The sequence below is a fragment of the Salvia miltiorrhiza genome, chromosome 4, assembly GCF_028751815.1.
Source record: "Salvia miltiorrhiza cultivar Shanhuang (shh) chromosome 4, IMPLAD_Smil_shh, whole genome shotgun sequence".
NCBI lineage: Eukaryota > Viridiplantae > Streptophyta > Magnoliopsida > Lamiales > Lamiaceae > Salvia > Salvia miltiorrhiza.
The window spans coordinates 5,905,856-5,929,368 of record NC_080390.1 but is presented as its reverse complement, the minus strand read 5'-3'; the positions used below and the strand labels follow the sequence as shown (position 1 = coordinate 5,929,368).

Here is a 23,513-nt window from a genome sequence, read left to right as displayed (position 1 = left end):
CATTTGTGCTAATTAACTGTGCACAAATTTTCAAGTGTGTACGAGTCTTCAACTGTTTTCGAATTTTCATTTGTATTAATTGTATTAACTGTGGTCAAATTGAATGAACTAGGTACTAATTAATTAAGAAAATTAAATTACATGTGTACAAATTGGATGAACTGTGCATGAATTTTCAGCTGTGTACCAAATTCTCAAGTGTGTACGAGTCTTCCACTGAACTGTGTACTAATTAATTAAGGAAATTAAATTACATGTGTACAAATTGGATAAACTGTGCACCAATTTTCATTTGTGTACCAAATTCTGAAGTGTGTACGATTCTTCAATTGTGTAAAATAGTGCACAATGACAATACACAGTTTAATGCATACACATTTGTGGGCTAACTATCCTTTAAACGGGGCATATTTTGATAATTGAGATGCAGTTAGGTGAAATTAAGTATTTAAAATGTATTAGTAACATTATATTCAATAAAATGAGTTAATTGTGTTCATATTCATCATTTGCTCAAACATATTGAACATATATCACATATAACTTAAGTATAGTAAGTGTATATGTTAGTGTACATATAATAGCATCTTAGTAATTTACACGTGTTTCATTAAAAATAAGTATTCAATTTGATTTGTTAACCATTGAAATTAACTTAGGATGTTCAAGTTCTTAATTTCCATTGCCCAAACGCCCTCAAATCGGCAAAAAGGAATAGTTATACGGTGCACAATGACAGTGCATAATGATAGTACACAGTCGAATGCATACACAGCTGCGGGCTAACTACCCTTTAAACGGGGCATATTTTAGTAATTGAGATGCAATTAAGTGAAATTAAGTATTGAAATGTATTGGTAAACATTATATTCAATAAAATGAGTTAATTGTGTTCATATCCATCACTCGCTCAAACATATTGAACATATATCATATGTAACTTAAGTGTAGTAAGTGTATATGTTCGTGTACATATAATAGCATCTTAGTAATTTACACGTGTTTCATTAAAAATAAGTATTCAATTTGATTTGTTAACCATTGAAATTAACTTAGGATGTTCAAGTTCTTAATTTCCATTGCCCAAACGCCCTCAAATCGGTAAAAATGAATAGTTATACGGTGCACAATGACAGTGCACAATGATAGTACACAGTCGAATGCATACACAGCTGCGGGCTAACTACCCTTTAAACGGGGCATATTTTAGTAATTGAGATGCAATTAAGTGAAATTAAGTATTGAAATGTATTGGTAAACATTATATTCAATAAAATGAGTTAATTGTGTTCATATCCATCACTCGCTCAAACATATTGAACATATATCATATGTAACTTAAGTGTAGTAAGTGTATATGTTAGTGTGCATATAATAGCATCTTAGTAATTTACACGTGTTTCATTAAAAACAACTATCCAATTTGAATTGTAGACCATTGAAATTAACTTAGGATGTTCAAGTTCTTAATTTCCATTGCCCAAACGCCCTCAAATCGGCCAAAAGGAATAGTTATACGGTGCACAATGACAGTGCACAATGATAGAACACAGTCGAATGCATACACAGTTATCCGGTGCACAATAACAGTCGCTTAAATAGAGTACACAGTTGAATGCATACACAATTGCTAACAGTCATCTTGTGGAGGAGGAGGGCATTTTTTCTTCGTATGATCCGTACTCTTACATATACTGCACTTCTTCTTTTGTCGGCCCTTCTGTGGTTGAGGGTCCACGTCCTCGGTAGGAAGAGATGCCGCGCATGATCTCCTATTGTGCCCATGGCCTTTACACCTGCCACAAATTTGACGCGGTGTGGTGGACGACGATTTCTCAAGATGTGATTGAGCTCTGCTGTCTTTCGGTCGTCCAGATTGTCGCTTAATGACCGGTGGTCGAATAATGTAGCCAGATACTGAAGTCGGCACATCCCACGTGTCAGGTTGTGGAACTGGCTCTACCCGAGCTGCATAAGTTTGTAATAAGGCATGTTGTTTGAAATAACGTCCCACAAAGTCATAGACGTTGAGGTTGGCATGCCTAAAATAAAAACAAAAAATAAAAAAGGATCAATTGTAAAAAGGATCAATAACTTGGAAACATTATACGAAATAAATAACTGAGATACCGTATAGCAGCACAAGCGTGACGACACGGTATCATGTCCAAATCAAACTCACGACAATCGCATGTCCAGCTTTGTAGATCAACAAAGGTTGTCTTGTTCTCTAATTCGACTTTAAATACATGTGTCGTTGTTCCCCGAACAGTATAGCGACGACCCGATTCTACAGATAAAGATAGTTTTCTGAAAGCCTCCTTTGTCATCTCGTGGTCTCTGGCTAAAGCTTCTGCGCGTCGTTGGTCAAACCATTGTTCTACAGTTGAGCGATACACTTCCAACATGGCGCAAACCGGCAGACGTCTCGCCCATAACAATCGAGCATTCATACTTTCAGCTGCATTAGACGTCATAAAACTGTAGCGCCGTACCGGACACTTCGATCTTGCCCACCTTATTAAATCAATAATAATCTATCAACTGTGTATGAAGAATTCAATTGATTGTGTGCTATGTGAATCAACTGTGTACAGTATGTGAATAAAAAAACTAACCTTTCAACCCCAATATCTGTCAGTCTCTTGTAAGCACCCGCCCGGTGGTGGGCTTCCAAAGCAGCAAAGCTCAAGTTAAATACTTCATGTCGATAACTGTAGGCTGCATTTTTGTATATTTCAGCTACGTGACGGCCAAATCGCGCCAAGTTCTTCTGTATATGATAAAAGCACAACCCGTGAGCAACATTCGGGTATATGGACTCAATGGCACTCCGGATGCTCGTGTGTTGATCAGACACGATCAGTAAGTCATCCGGTGGATCTCCTAGGCTCGCACGCAACATCGAGAAAAAATATGTCCATGATTCGTCATTCTCGATCGGACCAAGACCAATTGCAAGTGGAAAGACCCCTTCGTTACCATCTTTAGTAACTGCGACAAAGAGAACCCCTTTGTTCTTTCCTTTAAGGTGGGTTCCATCTACTACAATGACAGGCCTAAGATGATTTTGAAAGGCGTGAATAGACTGTCCAAGAGCTAAAAACATGTAGCGGAACTCACCCGTCTGAGTAGTCTGAACATCATATATGGTCCCAGTATTACGCTCCCCCAACAAGTATAGATAAGTCGGGAGCCTCTGATAAGACTGCTCGAACCCACCATACATCATCTCTAGAGCAATATCCCTGGACCGCAAAGCAAACTTGTAGCCCATCTGAATGCCAAATAGCCTAAGCATTTCATCCATCATCTCTTTCGGTTTTAGAACAATCCTCTCCACCGATAATTTTCGTGAAAAGTATGCAGCAACTACTCTAGACGGCACCATTCTCGGAGCAGTGCGAGTCAAATTCGAACGACAAGTGTGGTTTGGAATGAACTTAATGATTCTCCAAAGTCCAACTTCCTGGACTGCACGCAACATGAAAGGGCATTCGTCGTCATGTTTGCAGATATAACCCACACGTTCGGTGGTGGATCGATCCACCGCGTACTCCACTTTTTTCTCCATGTGATAAAGCCCTACAGCAATTGCCAACTCATCCTTAGACCGAAATGTGGCATTCACCGCAAGTTGGTCTTTATCTGGAAACGATGGTTCAGCCCAATTCAATGGTAAGGTACTATCAAAATCTGGGATAACAATCAACTAATTGCGGAGTTCATTGCTTGAATGAGGAACGTCATCTTCAGCAGGCACATCTTTGTTACCATGATCATCAGAAGAAAATTTACGATTCCCAATCATCTTCTCGAGGTGACCAGGTTGGCGAATCCAACCTGTAAATTCATGGATTGCCGCCAACACTATCTCTTCACGACGCTTGTCGACGACCTCATCATCGGAAGACACTATCTGAGCATGCGCGTCGACTGTTTGACGCTTGCCATCACCAAAACACCTTGACTCTGTGCGATTTTCTACATCTCCGGTTGGCTGCTTGCCTTTCTTGACAACATAGACTACTGGATAGTCATTCTGTTCCAAAAGCAGTCGAAAAAAATCTGTATCACTTTTCAAGGCAACTTTTGTTCTCCTACCATCGCTCATGCTCATCAGATAATGAAACAAATAATCAGAGGCGCTTTCATCACAATCCAATTGCTCGTTAATCCCTCGTACTAGATTATCATAGGATAACAAACCCACAGGCATGTATAAAAGAACCTCGTCACCACCTATGTAATTGGATCTCTCCCAATGACCACCATGGCGAATTGCTACACGTCTTGACGACATATCTGCAAAAGAAGTGCATATAAATTAGTAAATGTGTTTTCAACTGTGCACAAGAATTAAACTCAACTGTGTACGCATTTTAGTCAAGTGTGCGCAAAATAAATATTATAACAATAATAAATAAATATATAAATTAATTAATAAAAAATTAAATAATAAGCTCAATTAGTATTTTAATTAAGTATCTAAATTAACAAAATTAAATATTAATTAATTTTAATAAGAAATAATTAAGCTAATTTATAAATAATACTCCCTCCGTCCCATTAAAGTTGGCTACATTTTCATTTTGGGTGTCCCACTAAAGTTGGCCACTTTCTAAAAATGGCAAAAAATTAACTTAATTAAAGTCATTAATTAAGTTATTAAGAAAACCCTAATTTAACCTACTTAAATCTATGTTTCCATCATTTGCACCTAACCTAGCCGCCATTCTCTAAGATCTTCTTCTTTCTTCTTCTTCGGCGAAGACACCGTCGCCGGCCGTCGGCTTCCGCCCCAGCCCCGACCTCTCTCGCCTCTGCTCTCCCGCTCTCTCTTCGTCGGACGCTTCTCTCCTCTCTCTCGTCTGACCGCCGGCTTCCCCATCTGAATCTGTCGTCGTCTCCGGTGAGCAAGGCAGCAATCGCTTACCTTAGGGTTTCGATTCACGCGATTTAGGGATGGTTCGCCCAGATCTGAGGTGGCGCGACCCCATGGCCGCCGTCTGTCTGTCTGCGCCGCGACCCCATGGCCGCCGCCTCTCGGGTCTGCGCCGCGACCACCGCCGAACCTTTCCCCTCTCTGAGGGTGGCGCGATTTGGGGGTGATTCGCCTAGATCGAGGTGAGGCTGATGAGAGGCGAAGTTGTGGAACTGGTGAATGGAGGTGGTGGCTCTGCCATCGCCGATAAATCTGAGGGTGGTCGAAGGGTGGTGGTTGTTCTCAGAGGGTGGTCGGAGGGTGGTGGTTGTTTTCAGGCGGCTGGTTTGAGGGTGGTGGTTGTTGGCTACGGTGGTGGTGGTTGTTCTCAGAGGTTGGTGCTCTTAAATCTGAGGGTGGTCGGAGGGGGTGGTGCTCCGGTCGCCGGCGACGGTGAGTTGGCAGATTTGTGGTGGTTGTTGGCAGATTTTAATTAACTCAATAATTTTGATGGGCCCCACTCAATTAAAACATAACACTACATTTCTTAATCTCCGTGTCGAAACAAATGTAGCCAACTTTAGCGGGACGGAGGGAGTATGTCAACTGTGTATATTGTTCAACTATGCACACATTTATACGGTTGATTTTGATCAAAAGTGTACAAATTGAATCAACTGTGTACGCATTATAGTCAAGTATGCTCAAAATGAATATTATAATATTAATAAATAAATATATAACTTAATTAATTAAAAATTAAATAATATGATTAATTAGTAATTTAATTAACTAGATAAATTAACAAATTTAAATATTGATTAATTTCTAATAAGAAATATTTAAGCTAATTCATAAATAATATCTCAACTGTGTATGTTGTTCAATTATGCACACATTTACACGGTTGATTTTGATCAAATGTGTACAAATTTAATCAACTGTGTACGCATTATTGACAAGTGTGCTCAAAATAAATATTATAATAATAATAAATAAATATGTAACTTAATTAATAAAAAATTAAATAATATGATTAATTAGTAATTTAATTAACTAGATAAATTAACAAAGTTAAATATTGATTAATTTCTAATAATAAATATTTAAGATAATTAATTAATAATATGTCAACTGTGTATATTGTTCAACTATGCACACATTTATACGGTTGATTTTGATCAAACGTGTACAAATTGAATCAACTGTGTACGCATTATAGTCAAATGTGCTCAAAATAAATATTATAATAAAATTAAATAATATGATTAATTAGTAAATTAATTAACTAGATATATTAACAAAGTTAAATATTAATTAAATTTTAATAAGAAATAATTAAGATAATTCATTAATAATATGTCAACTGTGTATATAGTCAAATGTGCACAACATTTATACGGTTGATTTTGATCAAACGTGTACAAATAGAATCAATTATTGTGCACGTATTAATTTAATTAACTAGCTAAATTAAATAAATTAAATAGTATTGATTAGTGAATTTTATTATTATACAACTATTTAAGTATTATAGTCAACTGTGTATATTATTCAACTGTGCATATTATTTACACTGTGCAATTTAGCTCAACTGTGTAGCTAAGAACACCTTCATATCTCCCAACTGTGTAGCTAAGAACACCTTCATATCTCCCAACTGTGTATATTATTCAACTGTGCATATTATTTACACTGTGCAATTTAGCTCAACTGTGTAGCTAAGAACACATTCATATCTCCCAACTGTGTCCTCAAAATCAAGCATTTATTTTATATTTTTCACACTCAACGTGGTCTTAGACGTGAAAAAACTAAATTTTATCAATACGCAACAATAAATCTCGATTTTGATTCCAATATAGTCTTAACTGTGTCATTTACGCAGAGGCTACTGTGTACTGAAATTTTCTCACCAAAATCAGAAAATAAAACATACAATTTATACATTTGCTATGAATTTAACATACATACCTAAATACAATCAGAATGCCCAAACAATTTCGTCCGACCCAAGCTTTTCCAAATAAAAAATCGATACTTTTTTCAGAATTTTCGAGGGTTTTCGATAGAAAAAATAAAGAAAGAGATGAAGAATGAACACACACCCAAATATTCATCTATTTCTTCACCAACCTACCTTAACATTTGCATTTACTATCACATTTATTGATTTGTACGGTGAATCCTTAACATGCGAAATTCTCATGGCTGAGGAAGATAACTTCATTTATGAGAAATCAGCTCAATTCGAAGAGAGAGAGAGAGTTGTTGGCTGAATTCGAAAGAGAGAGAGAGTCATTTATGAGGAAGAAGGTGAATTCGAAGAGAGAGAGAGAGAGAGAGAGAGAGCCATTGTTGCTGAATTCGAAAGAGAGAGAGAGAGTCATTCGAAAGAGAGAGAGAGAGCCATTGTTGGACCCCTAAAGTCAATTTTATTTTTCTTTTATTTTTATTACTAATTAGTAAGGGTGTGTTTGTCATTTCAATGCCTTTTGACCCCTAAAGTCATCTTTTATGTTTGGTGGCTATATAAGTCACAAACTATCTCATTTTGATTACTTGTGGGAATTCTCACCATTTTTATTGTGGGACCCAAACTCCACTCACAATACACTCATCTAATTTTTCTTAAAATTCACACCGAAAAAAGTGAGTAACATTGATCATGGACGGAGGGAATACAAAATTAAATGTTAAGAGATCCAAACTCTGCTCCTTATCATATTTCAGTTTCATGTTTTACACGACCAAGCATAAGAAAAATTGCCAATAATACTATATTATTATCTATGGACTTGAACCACTACCATGTAAGGAATGTGCTATCTGTTTACCACAGATTAGTGTGTTTAACACAATATCAAAATAAGCACATCGATATAAAATACAGAGACATGAAATAAGATGGAAAAAGAAGCAATTCCTGCATAAATAAATAGAGTAATACAAGGTAATAAAACACGATGAATGGCACTGCATGAGATTGGAGATGGTAACAATAAGTTCATAGATAAACCAAAAATCCAGCCATGAAGATGAAGAGATAAAAAGTGAAGTGAAAAACTTCATGTCATCGACCAACCTAACCACAAAATGATCAGTAATTCTGGAAAATTCCAACTTGTTAGTAGCTAAAGAAGCTGTACATCAATAACAAAGGTGATGTGTTGTACATCAACCAGTAGCTGCGTCATCGGGGCCTGGCGTCTGCACCCACGGCGTCCCCACTTCCTCTGTTGCTGGAGTGGAAGTGCTGTTCCAGCCACGGGGAGTCCCAGCTTCACTTTGCGGGCCTGGGGTCTGCGCCCATGGTGTCCCGGCTTCCTCTGTTGCAGGAGTGGAATCAATGTTCCAGCCACGGGGCGTCCCAGCTTCACTTTGAGGACCTGGGGTCTGCGCCCATGGTGTCCCGGCTTCCTCTGTCGCTAGAGTGGAATCGCTGTTCCAGCCACGGGGCGTCCCAGCTTCACTTTGAGAGCCCGGGGTCCGTGCCCATGTTGATGGTGTCCCAGCTTCATTGGAATCACTGTTCCAGCCACGGGGCGTCCCAGCTTCACTACGAGGAGGACCACCACCACCACGGTCTTTGTTCCACCCAGGGCGCGATTGTTGCTTTTTGAAGTACTTGGGCATGAAAGATTCCGCCTTGTCGGGGTACTTCTCCTTGATGAAATTGTTGAGGCACTTGATGTAGGAGAAATCTGATTCCACGCCATCAACAGAGACGGCATAAAAGCACCTGCTGTCCTGGAACTCACTATGCTTGCTAACCTGTGAGGTGAGTCCCAAGAGATTAGCTTATTTTATGTATTTACATGAATGAAAACGCATCAAAGGCCAAAATTAGCCTCATTTTGAGCAGAAGAACCATCGGAAATTAATGATTCATTTCGACAACACAAAACTGTGAATTGAGGGAGAACTAATGTGATTAAACTCCAAACATAACAGGTAATCTACAGAAAGTCGCAAGACAGAATGAATTGGGACCGAGAACACATTATAGGCATAACTTGGGGTTCACTTATATAAGAAAACAGAGAGATCCAAGTTCTAGAAACTAGGCAAATGCTTTAGGCTGGAATTTGAAGTTGCTTTGGAAAGCTGTAACAAAAGTTTGATTTCTATCTTCTGATGATAAATTTCAGGATTATGACAATGTAATAAAATTAATGCAAATTAAACAACCATACCATGATATAATCTAATCCAGCTCCTATTTTTGCAGCTTTGTCAGGATGATAATTGAGCACATTATCAACGATGTATGTCTGATCATCAGCAGATAACCGATCACCATCGTTGTACCTTCACATAAATGTAAAACGGAAAGTTACATTTTTGGTTCAATTTAGAGCAAAACCAACAATTGAGGAAAAATACAGTTGGCTCAGTTCCATCTAACCTGAAATCTTTGAATAATATTCCAACATGAAGGACAGATATCGGGAAGAAAAGAAAAGGATGAGGAAGAAGATTTTACCCTGTCTGATGCATTACTCTTCTGATGCTCTTCATGATTGATTCAATCTCCACAAGAACATCTTGTTCTTCTGCAGTGAATGAATCCAACCGCTGCCTTGTTGCAGTGAAAAGCCCAGGAGCATTAGGATCATCAACTGGACGAGGTCTCCTGTTCTTCCATTCTCCATCACTTGAAGGGCCCCTACCTTGTGAACCTTCTCTGGAACGACCTCGGCCCCAACCTCTACCCCGACCTCGGCCACGACCACCCCCCCACTGAGGCCTTGCATCTTTGTCAGTGGAAGTATCAACATTTGGAGATCCCCAACCCTGAGTAGGTGTAGTGTCGCTTGACTGTCTTGAACTCCAGTTATTTGACTGAGATTCTTTGTTCTCTCCAGCATGAGACTGTGAATCAGACTTACCCCAGTCATTCGAAGATCCCCAAGTACTAGAAACCTTTGAGTGAGTTGATTCATCAGCCACCTTAGTTCCCCAGGTATCGTCCTTTGAACCCCAACCCTGCGCAGGTGTAGAGACGTTCGATTGTTTCTGGCTTGAACCCCAGTTATTTGATTGAGACTCTTTGTTTTCTCCTGCAGGAGACTGCGATATAAACTTATCCCAGTCGTTTGAAGAGCCCCAAGTACCAGAAGCCTTCGCGTGGGTTGATTCATCAGCCGCTTTAGAATTTCCCCATGGATTATCCTTTGAATCTGACTGGAGAGAGTCAGTACCAGATCCTAATTGGTCCCAACCAGCAGCATTAGATGGTTCATGACGAGCTGCCTCTCTCTGAGCTCCAGAAGGAGCTGACCACAAGCCACCTTCCTGAGATTTTCCATCGTCTATTTTAGTGGTATTTTTACCCCAAGTAGACTGAGTATCAGTCATAGGTGCACCCCAACTACTGCTCTGCTCATTTATTTTACTCCGGCCCTCTCCACCAGATGCAGCTGCCCAATCTGACTGATCACGAGGCTTTGTTGGACTCGAACTAGCAGCCCACTTGTTCCGGTCATCCTTCTTTCCCCAGCCTCCTCCATCAGAATCTACTTTCTTTCCCCAGGTTGAATTACCTTTCTCTTCTTCACCCCAAGAGCTTTGTTCGGCAGTTTTGTTCCAGTCATTTCCCCTTGAATTAACCTTTTCAGCCCAATTGGATGTATCAGGCTGTTTCCTCCAATCATTTCCTTCAGAATTGACCTTCCTACCTGAAGTGCTTTCCTCAGGCTTTTTCGTCCAATCATTTTCCTCAGAGCGAACATTTTTGCCCCAAGAGCTTTGCTCAGCAGTCTTATTACCCCAAGTGCTCTGTTCAGAACTTTTAGTCCAATCATTTTCTGAAGAATCAACTTTTTTACACCGAGTGGTTTCTTCAGCCTTGTTTGAGTTTGCCCAACCATTTTCTTCAGAATCTACTTTTTTACCCCAACTGCTTTCTTCAGCCTTGTTTGACTTTGCCCAACCATTTTCTTCAGAATCTACTTTTTTACCCCAACTGCTTTCTTCAGCCTTGTTTGACTTTGCCGCCCAACCATTTTCTTCAGAATCTACTTTTTTACCCCAGGCACTATCTTCAGCTGTTGTTGCCCAATCGCTTACCCCTGAGCCAACTTTTTTACCCCAAGAAGACCATCCCCCATCATCCTGTACATAAAAGTCAACTTTAAGATTTCACAATGAAGATTTAGAGTAAATTGACTAGCTATGGCTGCTTAATCACACACACTCAAAAGACAATATTTTAAAATTATATACATCACCTCTACATGTAGGTGATCCTATCCAAATAAATAATTAGGGGATCAGACAACTCTAATCAAAATGATAGAAGAAAATTCTCACAAGTGCAAGAGGTTGAACCCCCACGATTAGCCGCAACTAGAAAAAAATGTGAAATGTGCACAAGGGAAATAAGAAAGGTGGAATCAAACTGCAAAAGCAAGTAAAACAGATCTGGCCGACCAGCATTGTTGCAATGCTAGAAATGCTAATACTAGAGATTATTCTGTTCTGGAAGCTCAAAATACAAATAAGAGAAACTCTGTCTCTGTTATAGCCCTTTCTGCACATTCAATGTACTCTACGGATAAAGGAAATCCATCATTAGCTAAACAGTTATTTGGCTGTGCCACTGGTTTGCTCTTACCAACCTAATGTCTCCTAGCCACATGCTACCACAACTTCTAGGATAAATATTTACCTCCTTGGATAATCCATCATTATTATCTCCATCAAGCCTAAAGTCAATTCCGTCCTCAAAAGTGGGCTTATCTGCACCAGATTCTCGTACTGGAGACAGATCAAAATCCATATAGTCATCCTGGTCCAGATCATCAATTTCTGCTCCCAGACAACTAGTGCCTGTATCTTCCAGCTTTGAGCTATTCACCATGCGGAGGAAATTGTACACGTCAATTTCCTCATCCACCATCAACTCAGACTAAGATAAGATTCGAAACATGAATCAGTTTCCCAAAATATATTCAGCAGAAGGATTGATTGAAAGAAGATATACAGTTACCATACATTTTTTGTCCCCCAAACGATCTCAAAAGGAGATCCAGTTCCCACAGATACGTGCTTTCCCCAGGCACATGAACCCACAATGCTTGACAAATTATCAACATTGCATTTTTCAGCTGCTCTTTCAAAGCACTTTCTAGGAGTCTGAAAATAGGATAACAAGAACATTTTTTATTAAAACAGCTGAAAAGAAGATCTAAGAGTTAAGACATACCACTTATTAATGTACAGTACAAAAAGTAAGACTACTTACAAATAATGTTGCGTTCATGAATGGTACTTGAACACCAAGTGATTTGGACAGAGACTTGATGCCACCAGCATTAAAACCAATCAACGTTCCAGCACATGTCATGCTATTACCCAGCAAAAGAAGATGATCCTTGAGCACACCTTTCGTAACCATTGTCACTGATGTAGACAAACGCTGTGCAACAGTACAGAATGTTAGTAGTTTTTGAAAAAAAAAATCAAAAATCAAAATTAACTGACAACATTGGTTATTGACATGTTTTGAGTAACCAAATCCAACTTTCTCCTGTCATCTCTGGAACATGATATGGACTTCCCGAACTAGAAAAGTCAACATAGAACACAGTTTCACCAAGAATTGCCATCCCCTTCATAAATATAGAATTAAAGTAAAGTGCGACATTCTTCCTTATGAGAGGTAGGTCTGACAGTTAGTCTTCGAGGGGATTTTCTTTTTGCAGGGGACATAAGTTGATTAAAGGCCATTATCAAGTTTTATACAGTAAAATGCATAATAGGATTACTACACTCTTGATATTGGCCCAAGTAATAATGAGGAAACAGCCTCGTTGCCTAACTTCTATTTGTTCCTTCATTTTAACCAGTACAATATTGGGAATGTATTAAGTTCTACAAGAACCGACTACAAAAGGCAATCTGCAATAATAGGTGACACAAGCACATAGCTCGGATATAAGAGAATGTGCATGTCATCTGTCATACTTCGTCAGAGTAGGGCATCTCAGACCTATGACTAGGACATAATCTAGCTAAGTACAGAAGATCTCAGTTAACAGACATTAAGATATAGCAAAGATTATGTTGGCTGCATTGAAATGCCAAACTTCCCAGAAAAGTGAAAACTGAAAAGCAAAACAATAAATGAAGTGCACCAGAAAGGAAAAGACATATAGAGGCTAGAACTCGAACTGAAGATTCCTAGCCATTAATCTAGGATGGGAGCAGCACATTTAGCAAGTGATTGACAAGCATTCAAAATCTAGAATACTTCAGATTTAAGAACACAACATAGTCTATCCAAAACATATCCCTAACCTGCTTCACATCATAGAGTACACTTTGGGATGACAATGTCCTCCAAAGATTAATTTTTGAAGGTAGTGTTGAGTGAAAGCTTTAGTGAGGTATCATTTTAACATTTAAATTGGCATTCCCTGCACAGCCACTCTAGTTCCCGGTTTCTTAGATCAAAGCCTTGCGCATGAAAATTTTGGATAACTGGGTGGCAATAAGATTCGAGCACAGGGCATTCATTGACCTGGTTCTGTTTACATGACCACCTCAGCACAGAAATGTAATATAACCAGTACCATTCGAACATTTAGTCTAATCTCCAACAAGTACCATAAAATGAATGAATTGCTAAAAGTGCAGATTTCTGTCTAGATGTGCTATCATACTAAAATACTGGATATCTAGTGTCCGGCTATTAATATATTTTGTTGGTTAATGAATTACTCAACAATAAAAGGATAAAACCCAACAAGATAGGTGCATGGAGCCTAAACATAGTGGCATATGTCTCAAAAAAAACATAGTCAGTGGCATAAAGCAGAGAGGATGGAAATTAGCACATTATCAGTGGATAATACCTGTACAGCCTGCTCAAATGCACAAGAAATACCAAGCAGATTTTCTACTTGTTTTATTGCATATGGAATGGAACGCTGAGCATCAATCAAATGGAAAACTGGAAGGCAAGAATCCATCACGACCCTCCATGCATCTCCACTCCTTTTAACAGCATCTTTTTCCAGGGTTATATCTACAGCCAATTCACCCTTAGGGCTCTTACATGGGCTCCTGATCCAGGTAGCAGTATCGGGACTTATCCATATTACGTTTGCAGCTGAAACCCTAGGATCACCTGTACAACCGTTGCCACATTTATGTTCAAATGATTACATACATTCATACAGTCGTCAACAACAAGAACATTCATTATGCAGTCAATCACAACATAAGAGGCACTAAACGTAGAAAACTCTAAGGGGCGTTTACTTTGAGTGATAGGATAGTCCAAGTTAATCTACCATTTTTTGATGGAATGATTAATTTTAGATAGATAAAAATAATCCAAGTTAATCTACCATCTTTTATGGATTGATTAATTTTGAACTTGTTTGACCATCTTATCCTTCAAATACACAATCCTCTGTTTTATCAATCTATCCTATCACTCAAAATAAACGTCCCCTTAGGGGATAAAACATATGATACAAGCAAATATAGATTCTTGGGAAACAATAAGATCATGCGACGCATTGTGTTATACAGATCCGAATTCCTAACAAAATGAAAATTATTAAAGACAAAAAAAAAGGGTGACATCATCAGGAAACAGAAAAGACAAAAGCAAGCTCAAGGTAAGATATGAGGAGGCAAATATATGAAACACCTTTAATGACTGTCTGCAAAAGCACCGGGCAAACTGTATCGGCTAGGAAATCCGAAGCCCTCTCTAAGAGATCATCACTTGCCCCTTGCCAAAGAAACTGGACGCAGGGAACATCAGTCCATTTGCTTTTCGAAGATTGGCAAAAGGAGCAACAGTCACTGCAAAGAAATATATGGCATGAGGATGTAAATAATTCTGTTTTAACCAATTTAACAAGATAGTTCAGCAAAACCTTGCATTATAATATGCATATCCTAATAAATATGAGATACGTGTTAAACATCCAAGTTAATGGTCATTATGCTTTTATTGTCCAAGTAAAAAAAAAAGGATACTTGTTAAACATGAGAAATAATCAAACATTTTGAAATTTTTAAGTACTTCAAATCTAAAATATTATCTTCAATAAATGATCAATATGTTTTAATTGTCCATTGCAAAAGCCAATAATTATCCACAAAAGAAAATACAATCACCATCTACATTAACAAATATTCGACAATGATGCAAGGCACAAAGTTGTCACCAAACCAAGTCTTATTTCTGAAAATATATAGAAGGGATATGCTGCATCTTGGTTTTAAGAGGTAAAACCAATATTTCCAATGGGATACTTCTTAGGTACATTCATCTGCCCATCATTGTTGACCTGTTTTCCTCATTGGGGTGTCCCATTAATATTTGGTAATAATTTTACACTACAAACAATGTGACCCCACACACCTTTACACACATTTACACTACAATCTTATTCTCTTAAATACCCGTGCCCAAAAGAAATAGACCAACAATAATGGGACGTAGGGAGTATGAACTAAACAATGACTTAACCAATGATTGCATTTTCACCAACCAACACTAACCTGGATGATAATTCAATTCTCTTGAACAGAGTTCCAACCTTTTTCTTCTTCTGATTGAGACTGATTGTGTCTAGACACTTTTCAAGAATATCATTTATGCTGATATTTGATTGTATCAACTGTGTCTGTTAATCAATCAGTCATCAAATGAAAAACATCAGTGACAAATTTCTGACATTGCACCGACTGTCTCCAAGAAAAATACAGGAAAAAAGTGCTTAGAAAAACCTTATTCAGATGAATATGGCCAACAAGAAGGCCGGAAGTGACATCATCACTTTCAGGCACCAACTGAGATCTATATCTGTAAAAACAAAAAAAGCACAAGAAAATTGAATTGTCTATACCAAATACTACTCTTTGTTCAATGGCACATGTGAGATAGCTATATATATATAGAGTATATATATATAGAGAGAGAGAGAGAGAGTAATACTCCATCAGGAACTCCATTGCTGTGTCCTTTAGACTAACTTTCTTCAAGTGATTCTTAACTATCAGAGCAGCACTTTCTTGGCAGTGCTTTCTGCCACAATCACAGTTATTTAGGTAAAGAATCACGCGGCGGTCAGCAATATCGTTCTTGAAGCCAACTCCACAAAGCAGTATCTCCTGAATTATTGCAAATATATATATTAAAACATTTTTTCACAAGTCTAATGAAGAATATAAGAATTGTCAAATGACCATGTTATGTCTCCTCAAAACTTTAATTACCTTCATCATATCCCAGGAGGAGTTGCTACTTGGAGAAGAATCCAGCACAGCCTTGTAAGCAGGATTGGACATGGCAGTTGCAGCTAAAACTCCAACAGGGTCACCAGCACAGAACTCACTTGCAACATTGGCACTATTCACTCCATACTCAAATTGAACAATTGAGTTGCTGCACGTATTCCTCACACTACCATCATAGCATATGACAACATCTCTAAGGATGGCCATCAAATTCTTGAAGAGTGTGCCAGGTTCAGTCAATCCTCGGCTTGAACGGACAATCACTTCTCTGCTGGAAATTGAATGAACCATCTCCTGATAGGGGTCCAATCCTCTAAAGAGAGGTCTACCAACTAAGCCAAATTCTTCATAAGGACTATCATCATAAGAAGGATATTTCTTTCGAAACAGAGACGACATGTCCTTGACCAAAGTTTCCGAGTAGAACTTCCCCTTACTTGATATTTGTATTCCTAAGAAACCGATCTGCTGAACCACTTTACTCAAAGCAGATTCACTCTTGGAATCTATCAGGTTGCCAATTGCTGAAGACTCACGTATGAAGTTAGTAACAGGGATCTTCACACTGCGCAAGTAGCTGTCCACTTGCAAGGCAACTGATTCACTATATGAAGCTCGCAAATCACACAATAACGGGAAGATCTTCTGAATTTCCTTCTGGATATCCTCCAAAACATCCCGAGTAAGGAAAAAGTCCTTCAAACTAACACTAAAACCCTCTGTGTGAAGACTTTCCATTGATAAAGGCTGGATAGAATTGAAGAACCTCAAGACCTCCTTTGGTCCCTTCAAGAAGAAAAGTGAGGTGACTATATCATTGATGATAGAGGCCATCACATCCCTATTGTAGTCTAGATACAGCACCTCACTTTTGCATATCCTATGTCTCTCTCCAGAACAATCAAAGGATGGAGGAAAAGTTGTCTGCAAAATCTGTGATGCAGTCCAAAGAGGGCCATTTCTGGACTTCATTACTGCAGGTGCAGATAGCGCTTCCGGCACAAACATGGCCAACTGCTGTGCTGCTGCTCGTACCAAAAAGGGCTTTCTAAACAGTAATTTTAGTGATAGCAGTGAGTCAGTTGCCAGCTGCAAATTGAAGTTCCCAGTGTGGGAGCTAAGTAGCTGTTTCTCTACTGAGAAGAGCTCCACCACCTCTGCTTTAGCTTCAAGAGATTGGGGATAAAACAAATGGATACAATCCCCATCAAAATCAGCACTAAGGGGACCGCAAATAAGAGGATTAATCTTCACGGTATGATCATCGTGAATGTAAACTGATAAAGCTTGTAGAGAATGTTTGTGCGTAGTTGGTGGTCTATTAATGAAGACAATATCCCCATCCATTATCCTACGATGCACAACTTGACCAGGCCTCAAAAATGTATGCCCTTTTGAGCCTTCCCTCAGGGAATATGTCGACTGACCATCCCTGTACGTTAAGCAAAGTTTTTCATCAACCAGCTTCTGTAAAAATAGCATATTCTGATCATTTACCCGCTCCTCGAATGTTATCTTTTGGGCTATTTCAAATGGCAACCCAATCTCTGACACTCCTTTAAACGGGTCACCAGTTATCACACTTCTAGAAGAAAAACCAGAGCCTTTCCTTATAAACAACGTTTTCATCTTCTCAAGCCATGCTTTGGTAAAAGACACATTTTCTTCCTTGTTGACTCCAAAGCGACCATCAACGTCACGAGAAGCCTATAAATCAGCGCTTTAGCCAGAATTTAATAGCTATAATTGAACCAAAACGGTCACCAGTAATCACGAAACTGTTCAACAGGTAGATGAAGGTGCCTTTCTTGTCACAAGCAGATGATACATACTTTTAAAAATAGAAGCAGAATTTTATTTAATAAGCTAACATTAAAACTCCTACTACAAAATATAAAGTGGCACTAACATAACCCATACACAGCCTAGATGGAAGTTGCAAAGAACAATTTTCTGTATGTTCCAAGAAATAACAGAAACAAGAAATACCTTGCCTGTGCCCCTGAACTGAAAATATTGAGCCACGGCTGCTTGCAAATCATTGGCTTCAATCTCCTGAGACTCAAAATTTGCATTCCCTGACCTTGAGTTTTTTATGATCTCTACTTGTCTCAACACCTTTTTAAGCAACGTTATAGAATAATCCTGGAAATTAATAGATCGTGACAATCAGCCAACAGCCAACACGCACAAGAACTTCTAAAATGCGGACTAGATTTAGGAAAATGACTAACCGTAGACATTGTACTGATTCCATCAGAAACATCAGGCACAGACAGACAGTTAGGAGGAACAGATAAGTACTGGAGGATATATCCTTCTTGAGGGTAGTAACCTCGGGCAGAGAGCTTTTTTCTGGTCTCCTGGGGGATTTTTCTTAGCATTGCCGCCACCTTATATGTGTCAAGGATAGGCAACATTCAAAATTAGCTCTGTCCCGCACGGCTGAGCAAGGATTTTGCTTATCAATAGAAACAACTAAGATTTTTAACATCAGGAGTTCAAAGGTTCATCAAAAAGAAAGAAAAGGATCAGGAACATTATTTTCTTTGTATTTGATCCAAGTCTGGGAGAAGAAGAAGAAGGGGGGGGGGGGGGGGGGGGGGGGGACTTAAGCTCACTCTGATATAAGCAAGGAAGACGGTCAAATTTGTTCAGAATCAATGAACAATAATAATATTCAAAAGGCCAGGTTAGGAAAAATAAAAAACAGCAAACTCCCCTCTTGAAAGAAAAATTTGAAATGTAATACTTATCTGATCTCATGCAAGTCAAACTAAGTTTCAGGTGCACCTGCAATTGATTTATTTTACTAGAAGATTGATTTATTAATGGAAAATATATCTTAACCTTTTGTTTGGTTAGTACTTTTCTCCTGATCAGATACCCCATAAATTCATGTAAATGTGCTAAATATTTGAAATTCTTAATCAAAACTAGCAGCTATCTTGTTCCCAAATTAGAACACGCCTTGATAAAGCTTTTCTCAGTTTCCGCAAAAGATGCTTCTAATCATCTTGAAATGCCAGTTGTTTGGCAGAGTATTATACCAAGTACAGTCATACAATGATACATCTTTTAAGAGTTCAAAATCACAACTCTAGTATGTGACAGCTTTTAAATAAAGTTTATTACGCAATACCTCAGAAGCAAGCAATGGCCGAGAATTCATATCTCCGTAACGGAATCCATATTTTTCCAAAAAATTCCAGCATCCGTGTTTAGGTCTTGATTTCGAAGGGAGTTTCAGCTCTAAATAGTAAGCCCCATCACTAGTCTTGGCTTCGTTGATAGATATTTGTGAGGCCTCCTGCGGATAAGTGAAAAACTTGAGGCATTGCAAGAATTTAAGTTCAGAATTGTTAGTCATCTCATCTGTTCTAACAGATGCAAATTGCAGCAAGTTTGATCTGACATTAGTTAGCCAAAACCACAAGGGACTCTACTTCAGCAAGCTAGATAAGGAAATCAGTACTCAATAAAACTACAAGTAACTGTTATTGGACAAAATTGGTCATAACGGGACAGGTCATCAGTACTCAATAAAACTACATATGTAAACTTCTTAAACTATGTAAACAAATTAAGGTTGCTATCACAGTCTTCACAGTTGTGCTAGTATGCACCATAGTTGTCTTATATAAGAGTTAAAAGAGAAGGCAACAAAAAAAATAAAAAATAAAAAAATTACCTCGCAGCAAGAGGATAACAAATTTTCAATAACACCGTTACTATTCACCTGAAACCAAACACAATGAGCAAGATGATTATTCATATTGATGGCAATAAAGGAACACAATATAAACAGTTCCAGAGTTCAATCAGTCTTTATATGGTAATAAAGGAATACAATATAAACAGTTACTACCTTCCTGTTCTTGAACTTTAAGCACTTCAAGCACAGTAGGCTCAACATCCTTTTTAGCTCACCGACATGATCGGGATGGTAAATAGGAGTTGGCAAGTCGATGTATCCAAAATGGCCTGAAACATCAAGAATGGTGTTAAAAGATATTGCAGGCTAAATTTCCTTCTCATTTATTCATATAATTCAAAAGTGGATGAATAAATGCATACCTTCACATTGCCCAGCCTCACCCGTGCCGCAAGACTCGCATTTGCCACTATCAAGTGGCAGGCCAAGAAATGGATTTGACAGCTGGCTGGCATGGCTGATTGGGCAGTCGCTGATTGATGCTTTAGACTGTTCATGAAATTAGCAGGACAAAAAAACATGAAAATCATGGACATATATGAAACAAGCTATGAACTATGAGTATGTGCTTACAATCTCCTGACGAGTGGCCAGAGTAAATCTGATCCCTTTTATCTTCGCCTCAAATGCTGCGGGTGGTAAAGGGCCTTCCATTTCCTCCAACAACTGGAATATAAGATAACTATGTAAATTAAGATGCAAATTAAGCATAAATGGAACACTAAAAACATTAGATGGAGCTCGAGGCTTAGATGGAGTTTGCCAAAATAAGTGGGTCCCAAGAGTTGACCACATTCAGCCGAGCAGGGGATCACAAAAATTGTTCAATTTACAGCAAAAACAGCACATGCATACACAAAAAATCACAGGTTCCACCGATGCTACACACACACATTCACATGTGCACACAAACAGATAAACGGTGAGTTTGCGCCTTGTACATTTCACTAAGCTTAGCATCTACGGCCAACCCAAAACACATCCACATTTCCGAGAACGGCTCCACCCAGAAAAGATCCCCTATTCTCAACCTCAACCCGGAAACATAAAAATTCAACATCATAAAAAATAACAGAAAACCCCCTTCAACCCATGACAAAACAGGTGACAAAAGAAACAACCCCATCAACAGAAACACCACAAAACACACATGCATTAACAGAAGAAGAAGTAGAAATTGTACCTAATTCTTAAACCATAGAAATGTGGGACAAGAACCAGCGGCGAATTCGAAATGTAGCTTCAAATTAGAGTGTACGCAGAAATAAGCCGAGAAAATTAGAAAAGGTGAACCCCTTGTCCGGGAATCGGCCGGCAACTGGAAGTAGAGAGAGAGAAAATAGAGAGGGGAAGCGAAAGGGGTTTTAGTGAGAAGGGGGTCTTCAACTCAATTCTGCATGCAGTAGAAAGGGGTTTGGCCTTTGCCTTTGCCTTTGCCTTTGGAGATGTGAAATTTCCCCTTTTCTTTTACTATTTTTCCTTTTTCGAGGAATTTAAATTTCTTGCTGGTGTGGTGTGGCCTGTAAATTTGGAGCATTTTTTGTTGTTTTTAACGGAAAAAGAGAAATGAAATTCATTTGTAAATGTTGGGATCAGCAGTACAGTGAGCAAGGACTGATGGTGTTCTAGCGAATTTACCTTATTACCCTTTCAAGATTTTGGAGAGACTGAAGATTTTCAAGTGATTTTGAGGGCGCAAACGGTAAATGACCGCGGACATGATGTGGGTATGAGGAGCCTTTTTTGTCTTACTAATTTTTTTTTCTTTTCTTCCTTCAAAAAAAAAAAAAACTTTGTTTTTCTTTTTATTTTTTCTTTTTCTTTCTCTATTTTGTTTTAGCCCAAAGGCCCCAAACCCTGAAACCATACGCTGAGCTACTAGCTAGGCCTAGTTTTTTTTTTATTTTTTGGAAAAAATTGTCAAATAAATTTATGAATTATGACACACTTGTTGTACCTCCTCACTTATCATACCATTATGTACAACCATCTCAATCATTCAATTATTCAATCTTTTTAATATTTAATTATTTTTTCTATATTTCATAGTGCCAATATTCATCACAACCATCCACGTTTATTTTTAATTATTTATCCACGATCACTCTAACCACTCAATCACAATATTTTTACAATTATTTTATTATAATATTTAATTATAATTTTTAAATTGTATTAAATACTCCCTTCATCCCAAACGAAATGTCCTATTTCTTTTCGGCACAGAGATTAAAAAATGTGTATAAAGTAGATAAAGTGAGTTGATGGAAATGATTTAAATATTAAGTATAGAGAGAGTGTATTGCCAAAAAAGGAAACAGGACATTTCATTTGGGACAGCCCAAAAAGGAAAACAGGACATTTCGTTTGGGACGGAGGGAGTACTAATTAAAATAATAGCAATAAATTAAGAGATAATGATAAAGTTTTAATAGTGTATATATAAAGAATAATAGAATTGTATTGTGTGTAAAATGGGTGTCTATTTGTAGAGAATGAAAAAACAAAAAAATGGTGTTTTATATTTTGATATATGTATAATATATTCAACATTTAACTTAATATCAAAATAAAATTTAATAAATTAATAATAAATTGACACTTGTCACAAAATAAGTGGAGAAATCTAGTGGTCTTTTGAAGGTGGGTAGGCTGCCATAGTTGGTTGACGAGATAGATTAAACTATATTTTTATTAATTGATGAAGTGGCGGTTGACCACCCCTCAATTGGTCGTTGTTATGTATAATCTTATGCATGTGCATTAGTCGATTCAATTTATCGACCGATTAGAAAAAGTATAAATCGATGATTGACCGATTGTTCCAAGTTTTTATCGGCTTAATCAATCAATTTTTTTCAAATAATCAATCGAAAATCAAAGTGATTACATATTCGATTTTCAATCAGTAGGCCGCACTAAACTTCTAAATACAATTCTAAAATTAAAGCTCAACTGCAATAGCAACCAATTCCAAAAGCAATACTACTTCTGTCCCCTATATTTATGCATATTTTTTTCTTTTTGGTACGCCCCTCGAATTTATATACGCTTTATTTTTGGACACTATCTCACACATAATTTTCACAATTTTACCCTTGTAACCCACACTATTTGCCCACAATCTACTTAACAATACCCTTAATGTGGGACTCTTTCTCCACTATCAATACTTCAAGTAACTTTTGATTAACACTCATGTTGTAATCTGCTGAAATAGGAATTTTATTAAAAAAGAAAAGAAAAAAAGAGAGATCAGAAACATAAGGAAACAAGCAAAAGCACCCGCAAGAAACCCCGGGTAACTAAAAAAGAAACCAAGACTAAGAGAACATTTTAAGCGGATCTTCCTCGTCTAAAACATCGTCCTCTTCATCGTCCAACCAATCGCCCCATTTTTCCTTCATTTTTGAAGAGGTCACAACCGACATAGCATGGGCTGCATCGGTAGAGTTAGAGGAGTTGATCACAAAGTTTTGCAGAATTTGTCCTTCAGACTGAGCATACTTCACTTTATTCAGGAACTCCACAGGCGTAGAAGCATCAAGACCTGGGCCATGCATATCATCACGACGTGTTGAGTTTTGGAAATCCGAAGACATGCCA

General features: G+C 38.0%; 2 protein-coding genes across 2 annotated transcripts; both read right to left on the bottom strand.

Moving 5' to 3' along the window:
* Nucleotides 1–1,444: 1,444 nt before the first annotated feature.
* Nucleotides 1,445–4,303, bottom strand: LOC131022899 (uncharacterized). Its single transcript, XM_057952442.1, has 5 exons — nucleotides 3,775–4,303; nucleotides 2,619–3,696; nucleotides 2,131–2,517; nucleotides 1,696–2,042; nucleotides 1,445–1,593 (listed from the first exon to the last, which is right to left on the bottom strand). Exons 1-5 carry the CDS (start codon nucleotides 4,301–4,303, stop codon nucleotides 1,445–1,447), a joined length of 2,490 nt encoding a protein of 829 aa, XP_057808425.1.
* A 3,524-nt stretch (nucleotides 4,304–7,827) lies between these two features.
* On the bottom strand, nucleotides 7,828–21,458 carry LOC131022416 (DNA-directed RNA polymerase V subunit 1). The gene is made up of 20 exons (XM_057951884.1): nucleotides 21,091–21,458; nucleotides 20,481–20,573; nucleotides 20,270–20,396; nucleotides 20,061–20,176; nucleotides 19,884–19,931; nucleotides 19,335–19,502; nucleotides 18,427–18,585; nucleotides 18,182–18,337; nucleotides 16,172–17,899; nucleotides 15,891–16,066; nucleotides 15,683–15,758; nucleotides 15,455–15,579; nucleotides 14,592–14,749; nucleotides 13,786–14,060; nucleotides 12,174–12,347; nucleotides 11,924–12,064; nucleotides 11,598–11,837; nucleotides 9,411–11,041; nucleotides 9,121–9,235; nucleotides 7,828–8,698 (listed from the first exon to the last, which is right to left on the bottom strand). The coding sequence occupies exons 2-20, from the start codon at nucleotides 20,559–20,561 to the stop codon at nucleotides 8,102–8,104; spliced, it is 6,291 nt and encodes a 2,096-aa protein (XP_057807867.1). The 5' UTR covers nucleotides 20,562–20,573; nucleotides 21,091–21,458; the 3' UTR covers nucleotides 7,828–8,101.
* Nucleotides 21,459–23,513: the final 2,055 nt, after the last annotated feature.